The sequence below is a fragment of the Ursus maritimus genome, unplaced genomic scaffold (genome assembly GCF_017311325.1).
Source record: "Ursus maritimus isolate PB19 unplaced genomic scaffold, ASM1731132v1 scaffold_17, whole genome shotgun sequence".
NCBI lineage: Eukaryota > Metazoa > Chordata > Mammalia > Carnivora > Ursidae > Ursus > Ursus maritimus.
The window spans coordinates 27,494,185-27,516,388 of NW_024424119.1; the positions used below are offsets into that span (position 1 = coordinate 27,494,185).

General features: G+C 45.9%; 1 protein-coding gene across 1 annotated transcript in view; it reads left to right on the forward strand.

The window, feature by feature from the left end:
- Window positions 1-22,204, forward strand: part of CCDC180 (coiled-coil domain containing 180) — a 59,601-nt gene that overhangs the window by 28,031 nt on the left and 9,366 nt on the right. Inside the window, 13 exon segments of the mRNA XM_040631634.1 lie at window positions 958-1,133; window positions 2,537-2,717; window positions 3,645-3,791; window positions 4,445-4,589; window positions 4,762-4,878; window positions 9,438-9,536; window positions 11,532-11,651; window positions 13,224-13,396; window positions 13,683-13,791; window positions 13,793-13,935; window positions 15,540-15,617; window positions 20,926-20,992; window positions 21,801-21,942. Of these exon segments, the coding sequence (XP_040487568.1) occupies window positions 958-1,133; window positions 2,537-2,717; window positions 3,645-3,791; window positions 4,445-4,589; window positions 4,762-4,878; window positions 9,438-9,536; window positions 11,532-11,651; window positions 13,224-13,396; window positions 13,683-13,791; window positions 13,793-13,935; window positions 15,540-15,617; window positions 20,926-20,992; window positions 21,801-21,942 (1,697 nt within the window).

The window sequence follows — 22,204 nt, forward strand, 5'->3', positions numbered from 1 at the left end:
ACTCATTTATTTTAGAGAATGTGTGTGCACGTTAGGGGGGAGGGGCAGAGGGAAAGAATTTTCAAGCAGAATCCCCACTGAGCATGGAGCCCAACATGGGGCTTGATCTCATGACCCATGAGATCATGACCTGAGCCAAAACCAAAAGTTGAATGCTTAACTGAGTTACCCAGGCAGCTTGATTGCATTGAATCTGTAGATAGATTTTATTGAGTTGAATCTATAGATGAATTTGGGGAAAACCAACAGCTTAACAATACATAGCCATCTTAATAATACATAAATTTTGAAAAAGAGAGGTGATAAGTTGGGAAAAAGTATTTGCAACTCACATCACAATCAGATGACCTCATGTTCCCAATATATAAAGAGTGCCCATATAAAGAGATTGATAAGAAAAACAGCATCTACACAATGGAGAGATGGGCAAAAGGTATTAATGGATAATATGTAGAAAAAGAAATTAAATAGTCTTAAAACACATGCCAGTGTGCTCAGTTTCAGTCATACCATGATGAAATTGTCAAATTCAAAAGTTTGGCAATCTGCCTCAAGGCTGTGGAGAAATGGGAACTGTTATTGCAGATGGCAGTTCCGGTTGCCTCACCATGAAAGCAGTTAAGACATATCTGCAAGCACCACACATGTATTTTAGCCTTTGATTGAACAATTCCAGTTCAGAGAATGTATCCTATAGAAATGTTTCTACACTAGACTTAGGTACAAGGTTATTCATTGCAGCCTTTTTTGAAGAACAAATGGTTGGAAACCATCCAATGTCCTCCAGCAGGAGTCTGGCTAAATTCATGACGGTCCATCCAGACAAAGGAATATAATATAGTTGGGAAATAAAATGAGGAAGAAGTGAAAGGGGGAAGCACTCTCTGTATCAATTTGGAAAGCTCTCTGCCTGGTCACGCCACTGGCAGAGCTGACCCTCACTGGTCTCTCCCTCAGACTTCGAACTGGCTTTTTCGAGCACCTAGAGAAGTGGTTTGACCAATGTATCCTCAAAACCCGGGTCATGGTGGCCACCAAGATCGATGAGCTGGATTCAGAATTGGAACTGCGTCAGCATCTACATGAGCCAAGAGCCAAGCGCATTGAAAAGGACATCCATAACGTCAGGGCAGGTACAGCCCCTGCTTGAGAAGGCCTCCCTGCCCCAGACAGCTGGAGTCTATGCTACCTGCGTTCTGCATTCATTAGGTGTCCTCGTGGAGGGTTCCACCTCCCAGGCTGGCAGAGAAAGCAGTACTCAGAAGCCACATTTGAGATTTAAAAAAAAAAATTTTTTTAAACGGGACTTTAGATGCTAGAATGAAGAGTATTGTCCCGTTTTAGCAGTGTGAATACCAGATATGCTCACACACCTCTCAGATACATGTCTGCATAGCAGATGCTCTAGAGGCAAGCCTGTAGCTCAGGAATCAGAGTATTAGGCTCAGCCTCTCTAGCTGTGTGACTCTGGACATGTTACCTGACCTCTCTGATCCCTTCCTTACTTGCAGAAGGGGATATTGTTGGTGGTAATTAACTCTCCCTGAAACGGTACAGTGAGGAATCACAAGCAAGTGGTACCCATTAATTTAAGCTTATAATTTATAACTTAAAAAGAGATGCCATTTCTCTCTTAGGCAGAGGGCTCTATCAAAGGGTGGCATATTTTCAGTTGGATCCTCAGTGACCCTGTTGGGTTTTCACTTGTGTCACACTTCAAGCTTTTTCATAGACCCTTTGAGCTCCCAGAGTGACCCCACATGGCCCCAACCAAACTCCTTCTGCCTTGAACAGTGACAGAGTTGTAGAATCAGACAGCCTGGCCTGGAGTCCCAGTGCTTGTGGCTTGGGGAGCCCTTCTTGGCTTTGGAGCCTCATTGTGTTCAACTGGAAAATGTGTGCGTTAAATATAAATATAAATTGAGATACTCCATGAAGGCTGATTTCCTGCCCCTTCCCTGGCTCCCTACTCCAGTGCACGATGGGGAGATTGAGGTCAGGGAAACAACATCCCAGAGTCCCTGCACTCATTTTTGGCCGAGCTGGGATAACAGCTCTTTCACCTGCAGACAGTAGAAAGATAGGGTGGGCTGACCCGGGGCTGAGGCCTAAAGCTCTAAAGGCCTATGATGGAGCCCTTGAAGCCAAATCCTGGTTCCGTTTACACCACCCTATAAATGCTTTGGAATTCAAGCTCCCTGGAAAAAGTAGCCGCTGATAGAAAGGAGCACACTCCGACTGCCCTGTGCAGCGTTGTGCTGGTGTTTTCTCCAGACTCTCTCACCACAATTCCCCCCTTCCCAACACCCTCCACCCAACCCACCTGCTCCTACGTGTCTTCCCAAGCAGGGACCTCCCTGCTCACAGCCTCTTCTCCAGTTAGAGACCCTGCGGCAGTCTCAGATTGGCCTCTCTCAGATCTGCACCCATTCCCAAGCCAAGCCCTGACCAGGGCAGCTGTCACCGTCCAGGAGAGGAACGTCCTGAGGTGACTTGAGATTCCAGAGGGCCTCAGCTACCCCTCGTCCTTTTTCAGCTGAGCTCTTGCTTCATCAAGAGCGGCTGGATAGCCACTGTGCTGGGGTGACCGAGACACTAAGGAAGGAGAGGCTGATGTTCTGCCAGTTCCAAGAAGAGCAAAACATAAAGAGCAAAAACTTCCGCCGCAAGATTTACGACATGGAGCACATCTTCTTGAATGCCACAAAGAGCCAGAGGTGAGGTGCATGGAAGTCTCCACCCTGGCCTCGTGGCCCTAGAATCCCAGACACGAGATGCCAGCCTTTGGCTGCTCTCTCCTGGTGGATAAGACTCCCTTTTCCAGGCCCCACAGCAACCTTCTCTTTTCAGCTCACCTCTTCACAGGAGTCAGAGTCTAAGTGTGAACCGTCTGGCAGGGGGCTGGGGGCTGGGAGCCGGATGAGCAGCCAGGGAGAGAAAAAGGTGCACATGGTCAGCATGCAGGGATGCTTCTAACCTGCCCTGAAATGTGCATGTGGAGACAGGCCACTTGCGTCAAGGGGAGTCAAGAAGAGCTTCCTGCAGGTGGGCCCCTTGGCCTGGGATGGAGGAAGGTAATTTTCTCCTCAGGAAGGAGCATGGGCCTAGCTTGAGGTGGGGATGTGCTCACAGCAGAGCAAGGGGTTCCGAGGAGACCATTCAGGGATTTGAGATGGAAGCTCTTACGTGCTCAGGGAGGCCTCATTTGGGTAACAGGTGAGGAGCCCTCACAGGTGTCAGGTACACAAGAGGTAGCTGGTTAGGGTGGATTTAAAGATAAAGAGGAAATTGCAGGGTACTCCTTCGGGAAAGCACCAGCCGCAGGAGCCACATTGCTGGGAGTTAGAGAGAGAGAGCGCTCCAGGGAGGGTGAAGATCCAGTGGCACCTGGGGACTACTTCAGTAATTCAGGGGCGAGGGCCAGAGAGAGGAGAGGATGTCCTCTGATACAGCACATGGAGAGTTCCACACTGTGTCCTGCACACGCTAGCATTTTGAACTTCGTTTTAGCCCCTTTTTCTACCCAGAGGAACATGGCCATGGTTCTGGTGGCCCCAAACCTGGGCACAGCAGTGGAGTGCAAGCAGCCCCCCAGGCTGCCCGTCCACACCCAGGTCACCAGCCTGCCCTCCTGTGTCCCCCAGGCTGGTTACTCTCAGCAGCACGCTGCACCGGGAGCTGCTTAGCTATGTTGATGTCATCCAGGTGTCCCTGCGCAGCTTCCGCCAGTACTTGGAGGAGAGCCTGCGCAAGCTTCGCCTAACCAACATCGAGTTCATCAAGCACTGCAGGTGGGAGCCTGTGTCCGGGGCCTCTGTGGGCACTGGGCTTTCTCTACCAAGACGTGGTCTTGTTTCCCCCTTACTTTTTTATTGTGACAAAATATATGACATAGAACTGTCCATTTTAACCATTTTTCAGGTGGATAGTTAGTTCAGTGGCATTAAGTACATTCCCATTGTTGTGCAACCATCACCAACATCCATCTCCACATTTTTCATCATCTTCAACTGAAGCTCTGAATGCATTAAACGCTAACTCCCATTCTCCTCCCCCAGCGCCTGACATAATTCCATTTTTTGTCTCTGTGAATTTGACTACCATAGGTGCCTCATATAAGTGAAATCATACAGTGTTTGTCCTTTTGTGTGTCTGGCTTATTTCACTTAACATAATATCTTCAAGACTCATCATGTAGCATGTGTCACAATGTCATTCCACCTTAAGGCTGAATACTACTCCGTTGTGTGTATACACCACATGTTGTTTCTCTGTTCCTCCCTTGAAGGACATTTGGGTTATTTCACTGCTTCTATCTTTGAATCACTTGTATTCATTTTTCTATGATCTTATACTTTCTAAAGCTTTGTCAACCATAGTTTTTGGGATGGGTGGGAAGTTCAGGTCTGATCAGTGGCTTGGATTTCTCTCAAACTATTTGCAGATTGTTTTCTGAGGGAGGCAACTTTTCTTCTGAAGAAATTGACTCACTGTGTCATCGACTGGAGAAGGAAGCTTCCCGAATAGAGTTTGTTGAAAGTTTAATCATGATCAACATGGAGAAGATGGAGAGTGACTACCTGGACCAGGTGGGAGAGCCCTGTCCCTGACCTCCAGCCAGGCTCCCAGGACACCCTTGCTCATTGCCTGATGGGCCTGCCAAGCCCCCTTTCCAAAAAATTGAGCCTGTCCCCCTCTGCTTCCAAAGTCTGTAAGTTCCAAATTAAACCCCTCTCCTTTACTTTTGATATATCTTTACAGGCCAATGATGTCATCAACAAGTTTGAAAGCAAATTCCATAACCTGTCTGTGGACCTTATTTTCATTGAGAAAATCCAGCGGTTGCTGACAAATCTGCAAGTGAACATCAAGTGTGAGGTAGGACAGATTCATTCTTCAACTTCATGCTGGGCTGGCCCCAACCCAGCATGTCCCAAATGCTGGGCATATGACAGTGAGCTCTGCCCCGTGGGACTTGAACTGCAGCCAGGGAGACAGATATTAAATCATAATAGCCTCTAGGATCCATTGAGTTATTATGCACCATACATCCTGCTAACTGACTTATTTTGATCAGCTATGTTAGTCCTCACAAGAACTGTATGAAGCAAGTACTGGGTTTTTTCCTATTTTAGAGATAAAGAAATTGAGGCAGGGAGTAATTAAGTGACTTAGACAAGAATGCAGAGCTCTTGAATGTGAAACCAAAATGTGAACTGAGGTCAGTGATCTTAAGTAAACAACCTAATGGTACCTCAAGGAACTAGAAAAAAAATTAAACCCAAAGTTAGCAGAATGAAGGAAATCACAAACATCAGATCAGAAATAAATGAAATAGAGACCAGAAAAATAATAGAAAGGATCAATGAAACTAGAGATGGTTTTTCAACAATAAACTAAATCAACTAACCTTTAGCTAGACTAAGAAACAAGACTTGAATAAAATCAGAAATGAAAGAGAAGACAGTGCAACTGATACCACAGAAATATATGAATCTTAAGACTATGATGACCAATTATATGCCAACAAATTGGATAACCTAGAAGAAATGGAAAAAGTTCTAGAAACATACCTACCAAGACTGAAGCATGAATAAATGGGGAATCTGAAGAGACCAATAATGAGTAAGGAGATTGAATCAGTAATCAAAAACCTCCCAACAAAGAAAACTCAGGATTTTATGGTTTCATGGGTGAATTTTACAAAACATTTAAAGAAAACTTAACACCAATTCTTCTCAAACTGTTCCGAAAAATATAATAGGAGGAAATACTCCCAAATTAATTTTACAAAGGGAGCATTACCCTGATACCAAAGAAAGATAAGAACACTGTAGGAAAACAAAGATCAATATCCCTGATGGATACAGATGCAAAAATCCTCAATAAAGTATTAGCACATCAAATTCAACAGCACATCGAAAGGATCATACACTATGATCCAGTGTCATTTATCTCTGGGATTCAAGGATAGTTCTACATATACAAATCAATCAATGTGACACCATATTAATAGAATAAAGGATAAAAATCATTTACTCATCACCATAGATGCAGAAAAACATTTGACAATGTACAACATCTTTTCTTGATAAATATGTTAAACAAATTAGGTAAAGGAGGAACATATCTAAGTATAATAAAGGCCATATGTAACAAGCCCACAGTTAATATCATACTCAACAATGAATGGTTGCAAGTGTTTCCTCTAAGATCAGGAACAAAACAAGGATACCCCCTTGGGGCGCCTGAGTGGCTCAGTCATTAATCATCTGCCTTTGGCTCTGGGCATGATCCCAGGGTCCTGGGATCAAGCCCTGCGTCAGGCTCCCTGCTCCTCTGGGAGCCTGCTTCTTCCTCTCCCTCTCCCCCTGCTTGTGTTCCCTCTCTTGCTGACTGTCTCTCTGTCAAATAAATAAGACCTTTAAAAAAAAAAAAAAGATACCCCCTCTCACCACACCTATTCAACTTGTACTGGAAGTCCTAGACCTAGTGATCAGGCAAGAGAAAGAAATAAAAGGAATCCAAAAAGAAATGGAAGAAGTAAGATCATCTTTGTTTGCAAAACATATGATCTTATATATAGAAAATCCATCAAAAAATTATTAGAACTGATCAACAAATTCAGTAAAGTTGTAGGATACAAAATCAACATCAAGAAATCAGTTGCATTTGTATATACTAACAGTAAAACATCTAAAAAAGAAATTTAAAAAATCTCATTCACATTAGCATTGAAAACAATAAAACAAGAATAAATTTAACAAAGAGGATGAAAGATCTATACACTGAAAACCGTAAGAATTTGATGAAAGAAATTGAAGAAGACACAAACAAATGGAAAGATATCCCATGTTCATGGATCAGAAGAATCAATATTGTTAAAATGTCCATACTAACCAAGCCTATCTATAGATTCAGTGCAGTCCCTATCAAAATCCCACCGGAATTTTTCACAGGATTAGGAAAACCCATCCTAAAACTTCTATGGAACCACAATAGATTATGAATAGCTAAAGCAAGCCTGAGAAAGAAGAGCAAAGCATCACAATTCCTTATTTCAAACTATACTACAAAGTTATAATAACCAAAATACTATGGTACTGGCATAAAAATAGACATATAGACCAATGGAACAAAATGAAAAGTTCAGAAATAAACTCTCACATATACAGTCAACTAATACTTGACAAGGAAGTTAAGAATACTCAATGGGGAAAGGATAGTGTCTTCAATAAATAGTGTTTGGAAAACTCCATAACCACATGCCGAAGAATGAAATTGAACCCCTATCTTACACTATGCACAAAAACTAACCCAAAACGGATTAAAGTCCTAAATGGAAGACCCAAAACCATAAAACTCTGGGAAGAAAACATGAGGAGAAAACTCCTTGACATTAGTCTTGGCAGTGATTTTGTGGATGTAACACCAAAAGCACAAACAACAAAAGCAAAAATTAACAAGTGGGACTGCATCACATTGAATAGCTTCTGCACAGCAAAAGAAACAAGATGAAAAGATAACCTATGGAATAGGAGAAAATATTTGCAAATAATATATCTGATAAGAGGTTAATATCCAAAATATATAAAGAACTCATATAACTCAATAGCAAAAGAAGCAAACAATCTGATTTTAAAATGGGCAGAGGAACTGAATAGACATTTTCAAGAAAAAAAAAAAGACATACAAATAGCCAACAGGTACGTGAAGAGGTGCTCAACATCACTCATCATCAGGGAAAGAAATCACAATGACAATGAGGTATCACCTTACCCTTGTCAGAATGGCTATCATCAAAAAGACAAGAGATAATAACTGATGGCAAGGGTATGGAGAAAAAAGAACCCTTGTGCACTGTTGGTGGGAATGTGAACGTGTAGCCACAGTGGCAATCCCATTTTGGGGTATATATCCAAAGGAAATGAAAATATTGTCTTGAAGAGATATCTGCACTCCCATGTTCATTGCAGCATTATTCACAATAGCTGAGGTGTGGAAACAGGCAGAGTGCCTGTCAACAGATGCACAGATAAAGAAGATGTATATATATATACAATGGAACATTATTCGGCCATGAAAAGGAAGGAAATCCTATTATTTGCGACAACATGTATGGACCTTGAGGGCATTATCCTTAATGAAATAAGTCAGAGAGAGAAAGACAAATACTGTATGATCTCACTTATATGTGGAATCTGAAAAAGCCAAACTCACAGACACAGAGAGTAGAATGGTGGTTACCAGGGACTGAGGGGTATGGGAAATGTGGAGATGAGGGTCAGTGGGTAAAAACTCAGTTATAAGACAAATAGGTTCTGGGGATCTAATGTGCAGCATGGTATTATAGTTAATAATGCTACATTGTATACTTCAAAGTTGCTAAGAGAGTAGATCTTAAATGTTTTCATCACAAAAAAGAAATGGTAATTATTTGTTGTGGTGGAGGTATCAGTTAACGTTATGGTGATAATTATTTTGCAATATGTAAGTGTATCAAATCAACACGTCGTATAACTTAAACTTACCGTTATATGTCAATAACATCTCAATAAAGCCAGGAGTGACTTTGACTTATTTTTAAGCTTTTTTTAATATATGGAAAGATTTCATATATATTTTGTATATATATATATATATATATATATATATATGCACAAAGAACAAAACTGGCCTCTTGCTATTTATACAATTTTTTTTAAAGATTTTATCTATTTATTCGACAGAGATAGAGACAGCCAGCGAGAGAGGGAACACAAGCAGGGGGAGTGGGAGAGGAAGAAGCAGGCTCATAGCAGAGGAGCCCGATGTGGGGCTCGATCCCACAATGCCGGGATCACGCCCTGAGCCGAAGGCAGACGCCTAACCGCTGCACCACCCAGGCGCCCCTATACAATTTTTTAAGCATTATAATCTTTAAAGATTCTTTCAAAAGCACTACTGTGATGGCTTCCCTCTCCTGAATGTGTTGCCATTTTTATTTAGCCATTCCCTTTTGGAGGAACATTTGGTAGATTTCTCTTATTATTATCCCAATGGTATTATAAGCACCCTTGCACAGGAAACTCTGATTATGTCCATAGGGTACCTCCCACGGGACACAGCATGAATGTTTTAAGGTTCTTTAGGTTTTCCAGGTGCTTATACAGACAACCCTCCCCAGTAGGACAATGCCCTCAACCACTACTGTGGGTTGTCGATTTTATTTCTAAACCTTATCTTTTTGAGGGTAAAAAACAAAACAAAACAAAAAAGCCTTTTACATTTGCATTGATCTATTGCAGAAATCTGTAATTTCTGATAACATTGTGCATTCCCCCCCATTTCATTTTCCCGATACTGAATTCATCTCTCAGATAATATATTTTACGGAACATTTTCCTGATCAAAATAAATATTCTAGAAACAAATCATGTAACCTCTGGTTTTTCTAGGTCGCAAAATCCAATTTGCAAACAGATGGATTAAACTCTTCTCTGGAACAGCTCCAAAGGAAAGTAGAAATGTGTCGAAACTCAAAGGGAGATAAGAAAGTAAGTATTCAGTATTTGCTAAGCTATGAATAGTAAAGATGCATTACACAAGAATTATAAACTGGAAGTAAATTTACATCTGTCATCAAGATTTCTCCAGCTCCAGAGGGGCCTCTGAGCCTTCCTAATTAACCCATGCTTTATTCAATGGAATTAAGGAAGAAAAGAAAACACAGCCACCTCCTCCAGCCCCCAGCCCCTCCCAGGCAGGCTTGTAGAGTCCAGTGAGTGTGGGGCTTCCGGCTGACCTCACTCCCGCTCCGACGTCACCAGGCATCCCTCCCTGTAATCGGAACTTAGCCCTAGATGAAAAATAGAAGCCGGACTCTGCCCTCTGAGCAACCACTTTTTTGTTTGATTTTTCATTTGCTTGGTTTGTGATCATTGCACGTACACTGGTGACTTCTGTTTTCTACGTATGAACTGTGAAAAGTCCGAATGAGAGCAATACGGATCAGCATAGCGGGTCTCTGCGTGTTTGTGTTGTTTACTTGCTTGTTTTCCCCCACGAGCACACATCTCTATGTCCTGTTCCACATTCATCCTGGCCTCCCTGAGCAATGTTTTCTCAACTGCTTAGCCAGGCACTCGAGAACCAGATGTCTCAGCTGGAGGTTTCTTGAGTGGGACGCTCCTTCCTCACCAAGCTCTGTCTTTTCTCTTCCACTTCAGTGACTGAGTTGAGGTTTTATTATTGTCAACACTGAGAGGACATTTAGTTTTTTTGCATAGTAACACATGCTTCTTGAAGAAAGTTCAAACATCCACAAAGCACAGAGTGAATACACGTCCCTCATCTTATTCTCATTGTTTGCAGAGCCCCCGGTGACCTCTGTACTTTCATGCAGTAATTTCTGCACATTCCCGGAGAACATGGGGAAAGCAGGTTAATCTGAAATGACCCCTTCAACAGACCCTCTAGGGACAGCTCTGCCTCTCCAGAGCAGACACATTTGCTCTTCCGCATTTCCTCACCTCCTCAAACCCCTCACTGTCTCCACCTGGTGGTGTCAGGGTGTTGGACACAGTGCCTGGGGCTTGCACAGCCTCCTGGCCAGGTCAGAGGAGCATGAACTTGGGTGGGCAGGCAATCGTGTGTTGATGGAGGGGACTGGTTGGCTATTTCTGCAAAGCAGTGATCAGGAGATGGGAACAATGCATTGGATGCATGGTGAAGGCAGTGGGGACCAGGGACAAATGTGGCCAGGGTCACGTGTTCAGTGCCACGCGCAAAGAGCGGCTTCTGGCTGCTGTGTGCAGAAAGACAGGGAGGGAGGGAAGGATAAGGCAGGGTGTCATGACTGAGGCAGAGAGAACAGTGGCCTGGACAAGGTGCCAGCAGAGACACCGGATTCCAGAGTTGAGTGGCAGGGGAATGGTTAGAACTCAGAGTGCACCGGAAATGAAGGAAGCAGAAGAGGCCAACGCACCTCCGGGCCTGGGTTGTCTACAGAGGTCAGGGAATGATTCAGGGGACCAAGTGGGAGGACTGCCGCGTGATGTGTGAGATGCATGGTGAAGGTGAACATCCTTCCAGGTGCTTCCCTGCGCACCCAGGAGCATGGTCTGTGGGATTGCTGCTAGAGGGGGATGTGTATCTGACCTTATCAGGTCACCTTCCAGAAAGGCTGTGGTCATTTCACTCCTACACAATCTGGCCCTCTGGGGCCAAACATTTCCTTCTAAGAGTGTCAGAGCTAGAAGAGATCCCAGGGAACATTCTGGGTTCCCACCATACAGATGAGGAAACCAAGTTGAGCAAATTTAAATGATTTGTGCAGAATGAACCCATAAAACCAGGACTAGAATTCCTGATGCCCTATCATTGAAGGATTTGCTGCCCCAGCACAGCTGCCCAAGAGAGCTGGCCAGCCTTCCCCACTCTCTTGGAGCCCTCCCTGCAAGTGGGGGGCGTCCATAGAACTGAGAGGTCTGCAGTTCAGATGGAGGTAACTGGCCGTATTGCATCTGCTTCCTGTGGCTTTCTTCCCCTAGATGGTGACCTCGGAAGATCTCCTTGGCTTCGTCCAGACTTGGAAAGAAAAACTGAGCCAGAGGATTCAGTACCTCAATTGCAAGCTGGACACAGTGTCCGTAACTCAAGTGGTCTTTACCGTAAGGAACGCACAGTAAAGGAAGGGGTTGGGCAGTGGGGAAGGGTCGGGGAGCCGTCTGGGCTCCTAGGAGACCCACAGGGCTCAGCAGAGCCTAAGGGAAGAGGAGGCTCCCAGGCCCCTGTTGGACATCAGGTCTACTGGGATGCCTTGGAAAGACTATAGGCTATGCAGTCAGATCTGTGTTCAAATCCCAGACAGGTCACTTCCCTGCCCTGGTCTCTCAGAAGACCCCTCACCTCTTGACACCACCTCCTCATCTCCACCAGGACCTTCAGCTTACCCCACCCACAGGTTCTCAGGCAAGCCTTACCTCTCAGCCTCTTCCTTCCTACCCACACCCATGAGCAACCACTGGCTTCTCTCCACCCCACCTCTCCTTGCCCACCTGGGTGCCCTTTCCCTCTCACTTCCCCTCATGACCCACTCCCTGAGCTGCAGCCAGACCTAACACTGGAGGAGGTCATTCTGACTGTGTCACTCTCCTGCCCTTAGGGTGAAATCCAGACCCTTGGACTAGGCCTTCACAGCAGCCTCCTCAGTCTGCCCTCCATGGCTTCTTCATTTCTCGCCCCCACTCCCACACCAAAGCCATGACTTAACCCCTGGGCCTTCTCTCACAGACCCTAGAGTGAGATCTCCATTTTAGGGGCTGTCTCTCTAGACTGTGTGCCCCAAAAAGGCAGAGTTTGCGTCACCCTCACCCCATACTCAGCCTCTCACACCAGGCTTTGAATGCCTGAGGCACTCAACCAACTTCTGGGGGGAGTGTCGTAGAACCAACGTGGGCATAAGTGGACACCCTGCAAGTTCTGTTCTGGCCACCTTCTCACTGCCGTGTTTTGATCCAGCGCTTGCTTCTACGGGGAGGCTCTTCACACCATGCCACCAATACTAAGCCTCCATCACATCACCAGCACTGTGCCCTTCCAGATGGAACTCGGGAGTCCAGCCGGGGTCCTTCCCTGCTGACACGAGACTTGAATAAGATAGGCAACAGCCTAACTAAGCACTCCCTGTGGGTCACCACTCCTACCCTTTCTCTAAGATCCAACTTGTGGGGGTTGTTGGCCACTCATTTGTGTACACTTTCATTCACTCCTCTCTTTCAAGAACAGTGCCTGGGCATATCTACAGGCTGGCCTTATAAGTCCATGACCCTTGGTCTCATGGAAGACTCTAGAACTTCTTCACAGCAGTGGTCCCAGTTTTGACCATTTATTTGTAGAAGCACATATTAAACGTTTGTCTCTCTGGCTAGACTGTATGCTCCATAAAGACAAGGGTCACATGTTACCTTCTACACTGTGTCCCAGACCCCAGGCAGCACCTTGCAGAAAGCAGGTACTCGGAAAACATTTTGAAAGCCAACATGCACAGGTAAATGCATTCATGCATGCATGACTCTCTAAAGGAGATATGACCATTACCGTTTTTTAGAAGGAAAATCGAGGCTGGGAGAATCAGGCAGCTGGCCTCCAGCTGCAGGCCCTGGGAACACGAACCCAGCCTGCCTACATCCCTGGCACTGAGGTTGGGCCCACCCACTCAGGTCCTTCTCTTGGGCCTCTAGGACAGTGTCATGACCGACCTGGAGGTGGAGAGTGACATCATGGTGACTCCAGAGGCCCTTGAAGAGGAGGCCAAGATTGACTTGGTCACCCCCGAGTCCTTTGCGCAGCCAAGCCGCACGGGGAAGCCCATGATTGAAGACCCAGCTGTGGAAGTTGTCAAGAGGATCCTTCAGTGAGTGGCCACGGGGTGTACAACAGGGCTCTGCCACCATAGCTCATGGCCCTGAGCTTTCAGGGACCATCTGTGGGGTCCCACACACGAGGTTCCCACACCTGTCAGCCTGTGACTTTGTGTAAGGGCTTCTCCTCTTGAGCCTCAGTTTCCTCCTCTGAAATGGGGCTCATAATATGACTAATGCACATGGTATTGTGGGCTAACTGGGATGGTACCAAGTGCCTGGCCTGAGCTGTCCTCATGGTCACTGGGGAAAAGCTCATATCCTTTCCTTTGGTTTCAGACTTCCCGATGAAAAATGCTCAACCCAGCAGTGTGACAAAGACCGGTCCCAGACAGGTAAAGGCCAAGAGGCCTGTGGGTCTCAGGGCACTGGCGATGGGGGAGCTGGTGTTGTCACCTGGCCTATCTTCACCTTGGGTCCTCTGTTCTTGTCCTGGGCACTCATCACCCAAAGGCCTGAAGCGACACCAGAACCGGGGGGAACACTTTGTGAGAAAAGCCTTGTCCAGTGCCAGTGCCACTTCAACAGGAAGGTAGGGAGCCTGGGCTGCGCAGGATCTCCCTTCCCAGGTGCCTTCCCGAACCCCCGAGACATAGGCCAGAGACCACCCCGTTGCTTCACCAGACTGTCTTCAGAAGGTACCACCTATGCTCACAGCTCCGAGACCCCAAGGGACCCAGTGAGAGGTTGGTTCTGAAGCTGGCTTTAGTCAGGTCTGTGCTCTTTTCTGCTGAGTGACGTGGCTCACACGGGCCTCCCACCTTGAGAAGCCATCTGGATGTTCGGTGGTTTTCCATGGTGACAGCTGGTGGATCGCAGCCCTCATCCCATACCCATCATCCTGGTAAAAAAAAAAAAGAGGGACATTGGAGATGGTTTCCCTTGCAGGAGGAATCCTAGACCTCTGCATCCTGGTCCTGCACTCTGCCCACTATGCCCGCGTCGAGCTCATTAGAGTCAGGACTCAGTGAGTGTGGGTCCCACTGTCCCCCGACACTGATTTTATAGAAGGCGAGTAACAGAGCTAGTGGCTGAACTGACTTCTGGGTTCTCTGTGAGCTCGCATTTATATGGTTTAATTCCTGGTTTTGAGGGAGCAGTAGTGAGGAAATTCCTGCTTTGCGTATCTCCATGGAGTCCTTTGGAACATGAATGCCATCTGCAATGTGGAAATAAACCTAAGACCATGCAAATGAGAAAAGCAAAGCCTACTTATTCGGAGCATGGTACAGCAAGGGGGTCAGCCATCATCGCTTACGTTTTAGAAGAGACTCAAAGGCAGGCAAGGGAGTGAAAAGGCTGCATGGTGGAGGAAGGGAGGCCTTTAGGTGTGCCTCTATTAGAGGCTGTTGACATGGAGAAGCTGGAGGCAGGCCAGCTAGCAGCAGGCATTCGATGTGATTATTTAGGGCTGCGTGTTTGGCTTTCTCTGGTTGGTCCTAAGTTGGAAGCAGGGACAAAATTTAGGGAAGCTGTCAGTTAGTAATCAAGTCCTAACCTTTTGGAGCGGATTGTTATGGGAGTTACTGTTTAGCATTTTGATTGCCACGAGAGAGAACAATATGGCTTCCTGCAAGTCTGACCTGTACCGGGCTGGCTTCCCGAGTTGTTTATGGTAGCCAAGGAGTTGGTTTCCTGGGCAGGTTGCTGCAGGGCCTGGGTCAGAGCTCTGGATTGATGTACAGTCCAGCTATTGTCCATTTGTATATTCAGTCTCTCAGTGCTTACAAAATGCAGATCATGTTGCTAGGGCTGTCTGATGTTGCATGGGACATATTTACACTAAACATTATTCTCTGCTTCTGTGAAATTCAAGTTTAACTAGGCATAGTACATTTTTATTTGAAAAGCACCTCAACCTGGTTTTCTTTGGGTCCTCACCACAGAGAAGCAAGGATACACAATTTCTGGCCCTTCGCCCCCGCTCAGGGACCTTGGGTGGGTTTTAGCGATGAGGACTTCACCCCTACAATAAGGTTGTCTCCACAGCAGATGGGGAGTAGGGAAGTATCTTGAAGGATTCAGCCCCAGACACGGGAGTCACGGTGTCCCATAGGCAGGCCCAGAGGCTCCAGCCCCAGGACACCTGCCCGTCTACCCCATCCTCCAGAGCACTGACTCACCTGTGTCTCACAGCATCACACGGTACTCCAGGCCCAACCGAATGGACAGAAAGTACCAGGTGCTTGGGGAGAGGCCACCACCGCCAGCTGAGTAAGTGGTACCTTATCCTTGAACTCCATTTTAAACCATTGTCTCAGTCAGGGGGTGGCTAAACCCAACACAGCTGGGGGGAAGGTAAGAAATGGGGAGCATATCAGGAGAGGTAGTTGAGGGGATAGGTAAGGTCAAGGTCAGTGTGTCTCACCCCATTTCACCTAAATTCATTGAGAGACATTTTCACCAAGATTTGTCATTTTCCAAGCTAAGCTTTTTGGGGTAGCAGGGCAGCATACCCCTTTTACGTTTGGGGTTTGTTTCTGGGTGTTTTTTTTTTCTTCAATTTTTTAATGCCTCACCTCCCCCACTCCTCTTTTCCTTTTTTTTTTTAAATTTTTTATTATTATGTTCAATTAGCCAATATATAGTACATCATTAGCTTTTGATATAATGTTCAACCCTCTTTTCCTTTATTTTACTTTCTTTGATTAAAACAAACTCAGTTCCACTTAATATGGCTACATTTCAAACAAACAAGCAAGATTTCAACGTCAGAAGATTGGGGGCCCTCAGAGAAAGTCAAGATCTACAATGAATGCACACACACCCCTTAATCAGGGAACTCGCCATCACGGCACCCCTCCTTACCAGTTTTTTCGCCTCACTGGTCTTATCTCTGGGGTTTTGTGACCTTGGCAAAAATGGGTGGCTTTCACTTCAGGTGGCCCAGAAGTTGGGTCCAAGTCAGCAGCTAGATGCTCCCTTGTCCCCCACACAGAGAGACATTCCTTATCATCAAAACCTTGACTCTCTCTTTCAACTTTGTATAGTTCTGTCATTTTATCACATGTGTGTATTCACATAACCATCACCACAATCAAGAACCAGAACTGCGCCATCACCACCAACCGTTCAGTCACTCCTGCTATCCCTTTCTAGCCATACCTACTACCCCTCTCCTTCACCCTCCCTAACCCCAAGCAAGCTCTAGTCTGTTTTCCATCCCTATCATTTTGTCACTCCAAGAATGTCATATAAATGGTCTTATACAGTGTATGACCTTTTCAGAGTGGCTTTTTGCACTCAACGTAATGCCCTTGAGATCCGCCCAAGTTGTCACATGTATCAATATTTCATCCCTTTGTATTGCTGAATAGTTAGCCGCCATATGGAAGCACCATGGTATTTTAGTGGTGGGGAAAAAGAAAGATCACAGGCTAAACAGAAAAAATAATAAATAAATTGAACATTTATGAAATCTCTGAAAGGGGAGAGACTTTCCTGGCCTAGTTCAGTGGTGAATTGATCAGAAAACGGAATCAGACTGATGGTGTTTTGAGCCCCACACTGGGACCTCTCGGCTAAGTGGCTTCTCTACAAGCCTGCATCTTTGCTGCGCAATGCGGGTACAAGACGGTCCTCCTCTTGGAGCTGTGGCGAGGAGCCAGCAAGTCACCAGCAGGCTTCCCTTGAGTATACAGGATCGCCACGCCAAGAAACACTAGATGAAATCACAAGGAAAAAGATGGTATTTTTTTTGGCAAATAAATTCTTTAAACTCCTCTCAGGTAAACTGCAATTAAAAGTTAGATAACAACCAGCCAAGACACGATAGTGGTATATAAGGCCAACAAAGGAAAAATTAGCTCCTCCCCTGCCCACCTTCCCCCAGCAAATTGCTAAGGAAATCTCCAGCACTCAGCAGGGTAAGGGGAGAATTGGAAGAGACCACACGCAAGGAGAAAATAAAGTTAGAAACAAACATGTGTATTTTCTAATTCTCACTAGAATACAAACAAATGAAAGGGGAAGAAATCCATTCCATATTTTGCCTGAGGTTCACCAACATGTAAATAGATTTTAGAGGAAGTTCCCAGTTTATCAAGGGAGGGTGCAGATGGTCCCTCCCAGGCACTGCCAGTGTGAGGTGTTAAGGGAAAAATTATTCTGATCCTTGTTAAAACAGTAAGGAAGACCTTATGCAGGACCATTGTAATAGGTGTCAAGACTGTTCCAGTAGGGGAGAGGCGGGGCTCAACTCAGAATGCAATAAGGACAAGGGAAGATCTATAGCCAATGTGCAGAGCAAGGGGGTCAGTGGATGGAAAATTCAAGGGAAGTGGGATTCTTGCTAAGCCTACTTAGCAGGATTCTTGCTGCAGGCAGGCCATGGTGATCAGATAGCGGAGGTGATCTGATATCAGGGTGGGGGTTGTGTCTAAACTGACTTAACAGTATTCTTGCTCACATAGGACCCAGCAGGCTAAAAACAGTGCCCAAGGATGAGGTCCAGGCAAGAAGTAGGCTCAGAAGAGCCTGTCTAAAGTTTGGTCAAGCAGAGGGTCATGGTCAATCCCTCCTCTTATTCAAGGAAAGAAGAGCCATTCTTCTTTCCTTTGAACAGTATAAGTTCATTTCTCATTCAGTCAGCTTTTGTTCCTTCAAGACCAGCTGAACCATCTGTTGAGACTCGGTAGTAGGGTAGCCAATTAAGCTTTCTAGATGTCGTCCTGAAACATCCTGAGTGGCCCACACAGGAGCAGCTCCAGGCATTACGGTTGCCCCTCATCCAGCATCAGCTTGCTGGACTTCATTAGATTTTGGAGGGAAAGCCAGCTATAAACGACAGAAAGTCTCAATAAGGAACCAGGCAGCCAGGCTTAGTTCTCAGTGGCCTCAAGTCAGCAGGTGGGAGAGAATTTGGAAACATTAATTAGGGGAGTTGTGGCCAGATATTGAAGGAAACTAGAAGAACTGAGCGTTTGGTAAGGACTGACAAACTGTGCAAGATGGCAAGATCCCAGTCCAGTTTATAGGTAGGTTACGAAATCTTAAAGATGGTGAATAGGACTAAAATCTTCTAACCCACGAGAATGTGCTATAGTTTTCCATTGAGGCATAAAAATTCTATCACCCCTCTTTCTGATGCTTGCCTACAAAACAAGCCTGATCTCTTTAGATTTGGCCTGATTCGTTTTTTTTTTTTTTTGCAGTTTTTTTTAATTATTATGTTCAATTAGCCAGCATATAGTGATTCTTTATGTAAATGCAGCAAGAATGGTAATTGACCGCATAGATCTCTTTAAGTTTGTGTTGCTGGAACTCTTCATTAAGAATTTCAGATTAAACTTTCAAAAGCCTCTTGAGGCTCGGAAGCCCGGCCAGCATTTACCTGCAACCCCTCTAGATTTAGGTGAAACCCTCTCTTCTGAGGCCCCCACAGTATCCTAAGGTTCCTAGGCTTGCCAGGAAGGTGTCTTCCTTCCTCACCTGTAAGTCTGAAAACCCCATAAGTCAGGTACAGGCTGCTTTTCCCAGGAGGGCTTTGTAAGCATTGGCCCCATAAAGTGGATCTTGGTCCCTTAAAATTGTCTGGTCATATCTGATTCTATGTGTCCTTCTCCATATGACATTCCAGTCAAAGCCTTGGTCATATATCAGCTCTTCCAGTTATGCTCCTTTATAAGGAGGATAGATTCTTACTGAACTCCTGTGAATAATTGTATTGCCGTGAAAATAAGTATCCTCGATAAGGGTTTTTTACTTCTGGGGTGCATATGAGTGGCTGAAACACTCAAACTGTTTCCAATTAGCCCTTTTTCCTTTTCAGTCTCAGGTATTTGTTTTTAGGGTTCCCCGACCCCGCAAGAGCCCTGAGAGGGATGGGAGGCCTAGAGTTCAAGGGAATGTGGGAGCTGAGGATGGGAGTAGGAAGGGAAATGTTTTGCAGAGTGGACAGAGGTGAGGCTTGGGGGGGGGTGGAGGGGTTGAAGGGTACCAGGAATCTGGAGGGGAGATGGAGGTGGTGAGAGAAGGAAGTCAAGGAGCAGAGGTGAGGGGAAGACAGAGGGCTTAGATGGGCCAGTCTGGGGGAGACGTGAAGTTTCCCAGAGAAGCCGCTGAGCTTTCACATTATCCTTAATCAAATCATGCCAGTGGCATGAATCACACAGAAGAATACTGTTTGGGAAGGGATGGTGAAGAGATACAAAGGAGCCCATCTACCGCTTGGCCAAGGAGAGAGTTTTTGTCATGACCAACAGCAAAAGATCTTTCCAGAAAGCAGTTTGGGAAGGTAGTAAAGGCCATAAAATTATGCCTTTGCGCAACTCCTTGGGCGTCTCTCCCAAGGAAACCATTTTATCAAGAAGAGAGAACTCGCACAAAGATACACCATGCAATACTTTTTATTCCAGTTAAAAATGGGAAAACCTAACATTCCAAAAATAGGAGATTGCAAACCATGGTGCTTCCATACTCGGTGGTGTTACGCAGCCATTTAAAAAGATATCTTCATGTGGGAAAACACTTACTGAGTGAACAGAATGTAAAATATACATGAACCTAATTCCAAACTGATTTTAAAAGCAGCAGACGGAAATATCATAAAATGTTGGCCTTCATTTTTTCCTTTGCTTTTCAGTCCATTTGTAATTTTCTTTAATTATGATGAGTGAATTTTCAAGTGAAACATCAAGTGACCGATATGCATATGTTTTAGAAATTGGCCAACATGTGTGTACAACAGTTGCTGCATCACTTAACAGAAATTGTGACAAATTAAGTGTCCCACAGCTAGATGCAGTTCTAAGACACCTGTCCCTTATTTCACTCTTACCATAGAGAAGGTTGACCTAACTGGACAGGAATATCCAATGGATCCGTGCAGATTTGTTTAATAGAGCCCCCGCGTGCACACAATCAGCCCATCGGCCAGAGGTTCCACAAGGAGGATGTTTGCTCCTACAGGAATTCTTGCTCATTTGATTAATATCTATAAGAAATCATTCTTTCTTCTTTCAACCAATCCCAAGGCACTGACAAGTGCAGACACTGCAGTGGGACTGGGGGTTCCATGGTGAGCAAAAGTAGACACAACAGTCTGTGTCCGGGTGGGCTTTACCATTTTCTGGGAGAGATAGAGGTTAATCAGCCAGTCACGCAAATCAATCCCAAACCCCCCATTGGGAGTGCCGTAGGGCTGAGGACCACTCTGAGAGCATGGGAATAAGATGGTCAGGAATTGCCACCAAGCTGGGATCTGAGGAAGAACAGTAGCAAATGTGACCAATTAACAGTGTTCTCGGGGGGAAGAATCAGTGTGCAAAGGTCCTGGGGCAGGAGCAAGGAGTGATGAGGCCAAAAGAAAATAGACTCTTGGAAGGGGCCAAACCCAGCTTGTCATATAGAAGAGGGATTAAACTAGACAAATAGAAATATCAGGTGAGAACACACCTGGGCATCCCATCCAATTCTGGCTGGGCCACTGCATGCTCAGAATGTTCTGTCCATTTGGTTTTGTCCACTCCATTTGGTGTGATTAGACAAGGCCCCTCAGGGATCTGTTTTTTGTGTGTTGCAGGGATTTTAAAGGGATCATCCTGACCCTCCTCTGGGAGAGCAATGAGCATCTGTTGAACGTTATAGAGGTAAGGGCCACCACACACAGACCTCTGCCTGTCCCTTGGCCGGCTGCTCGCTACACGTCGGCAGCTGCCTCTGCCTCTTATGTTCTGCTGATGGCCTTGTGGGTAAAACTGAGGAAAGGGGATTCCAGTTCCCGTGACCACGGCTACCCAGCTTCTGTCACCTCATGTGGTGTTTTCCTAGAAATTAAACCTCATTCATTCATTTACCCATTTATTGAGCCACTAGACATTTCCTGGACACTGTGTGTCAGATACTGGGTGGGTCAAGAGGAATAAGCCCTGTCTCTGTCCCTGGGAGGCCAGCACCCCACAGACGGGCAACAGACATGGTGGCCCCACAGGGAGACAGGTGGGACTGCTAGAACAGGGACCTAGGGGGCCTCCAATGGGAGCTACCCAGTGCCCAGTTCCAGCACACCCCACACGGGGGTGTCTGTGTGTGTTCCTGTCAGCCTCCCACTGGGCTGCAAATCCTTCAGAAGAGGGGCTCTGAGTCTTCCCTACTTGTGGCCCTCAGCCTAGTACCCAGCTTGGCACTTCATAGAATGCATCATAGAAAGCTCTCAACCTAGACATTGGAATAAGATTCCATTTGGGTCTTGAAGGACAGATAGAGTTTTGCTGTTCGGTCACGTATGCCTTATGGCTGAGATAACGGCAGTGGTGACAAGGGCAGCTGGGGAGGAAGAGCGTGGCTGGCAGCGGTGCCATCAAGAGAAAGGGCTAGGCGGTGTGGAGAACAGGGTGGAGGTTGCAGGAGCGCGGTGGTTGCTCCAGAGCCCATGGTGATGGTCAACCTCTCCTGCAGGAGTTCTACCGCAGAGAGAAGCGCTCCATCACCAGGCCCGACTGCATGTATGAAAACTTTGATCAGTGCGCCGAGAACATCTGCAAGAAGATCCTGGAGTACCACATGCAGACAGACGAGTACCACAACTCCTGCCTCATAGGTGGGTGTGGACGGCAGGTGGGCGGGCAGGTCAGGGACGACGGAGCAGAGCCTGGGCCTCACAGCCCGGAGGACGCCTTCCTGACTGGAGGTCCCGGGCGGAGGCACCGGAGCCGCCCTGTGAAAAGCCGAAAGCTTCGCATGAGGTAAAAGCGTTGATCGGATTTAACTGGGAGAAACGACAACACTGAAAAAGATCACTTTTCTCGAGCGATCTGGTGGTGTGCATCACTAGGAATATTGTATTCATTGCACAGATGAGT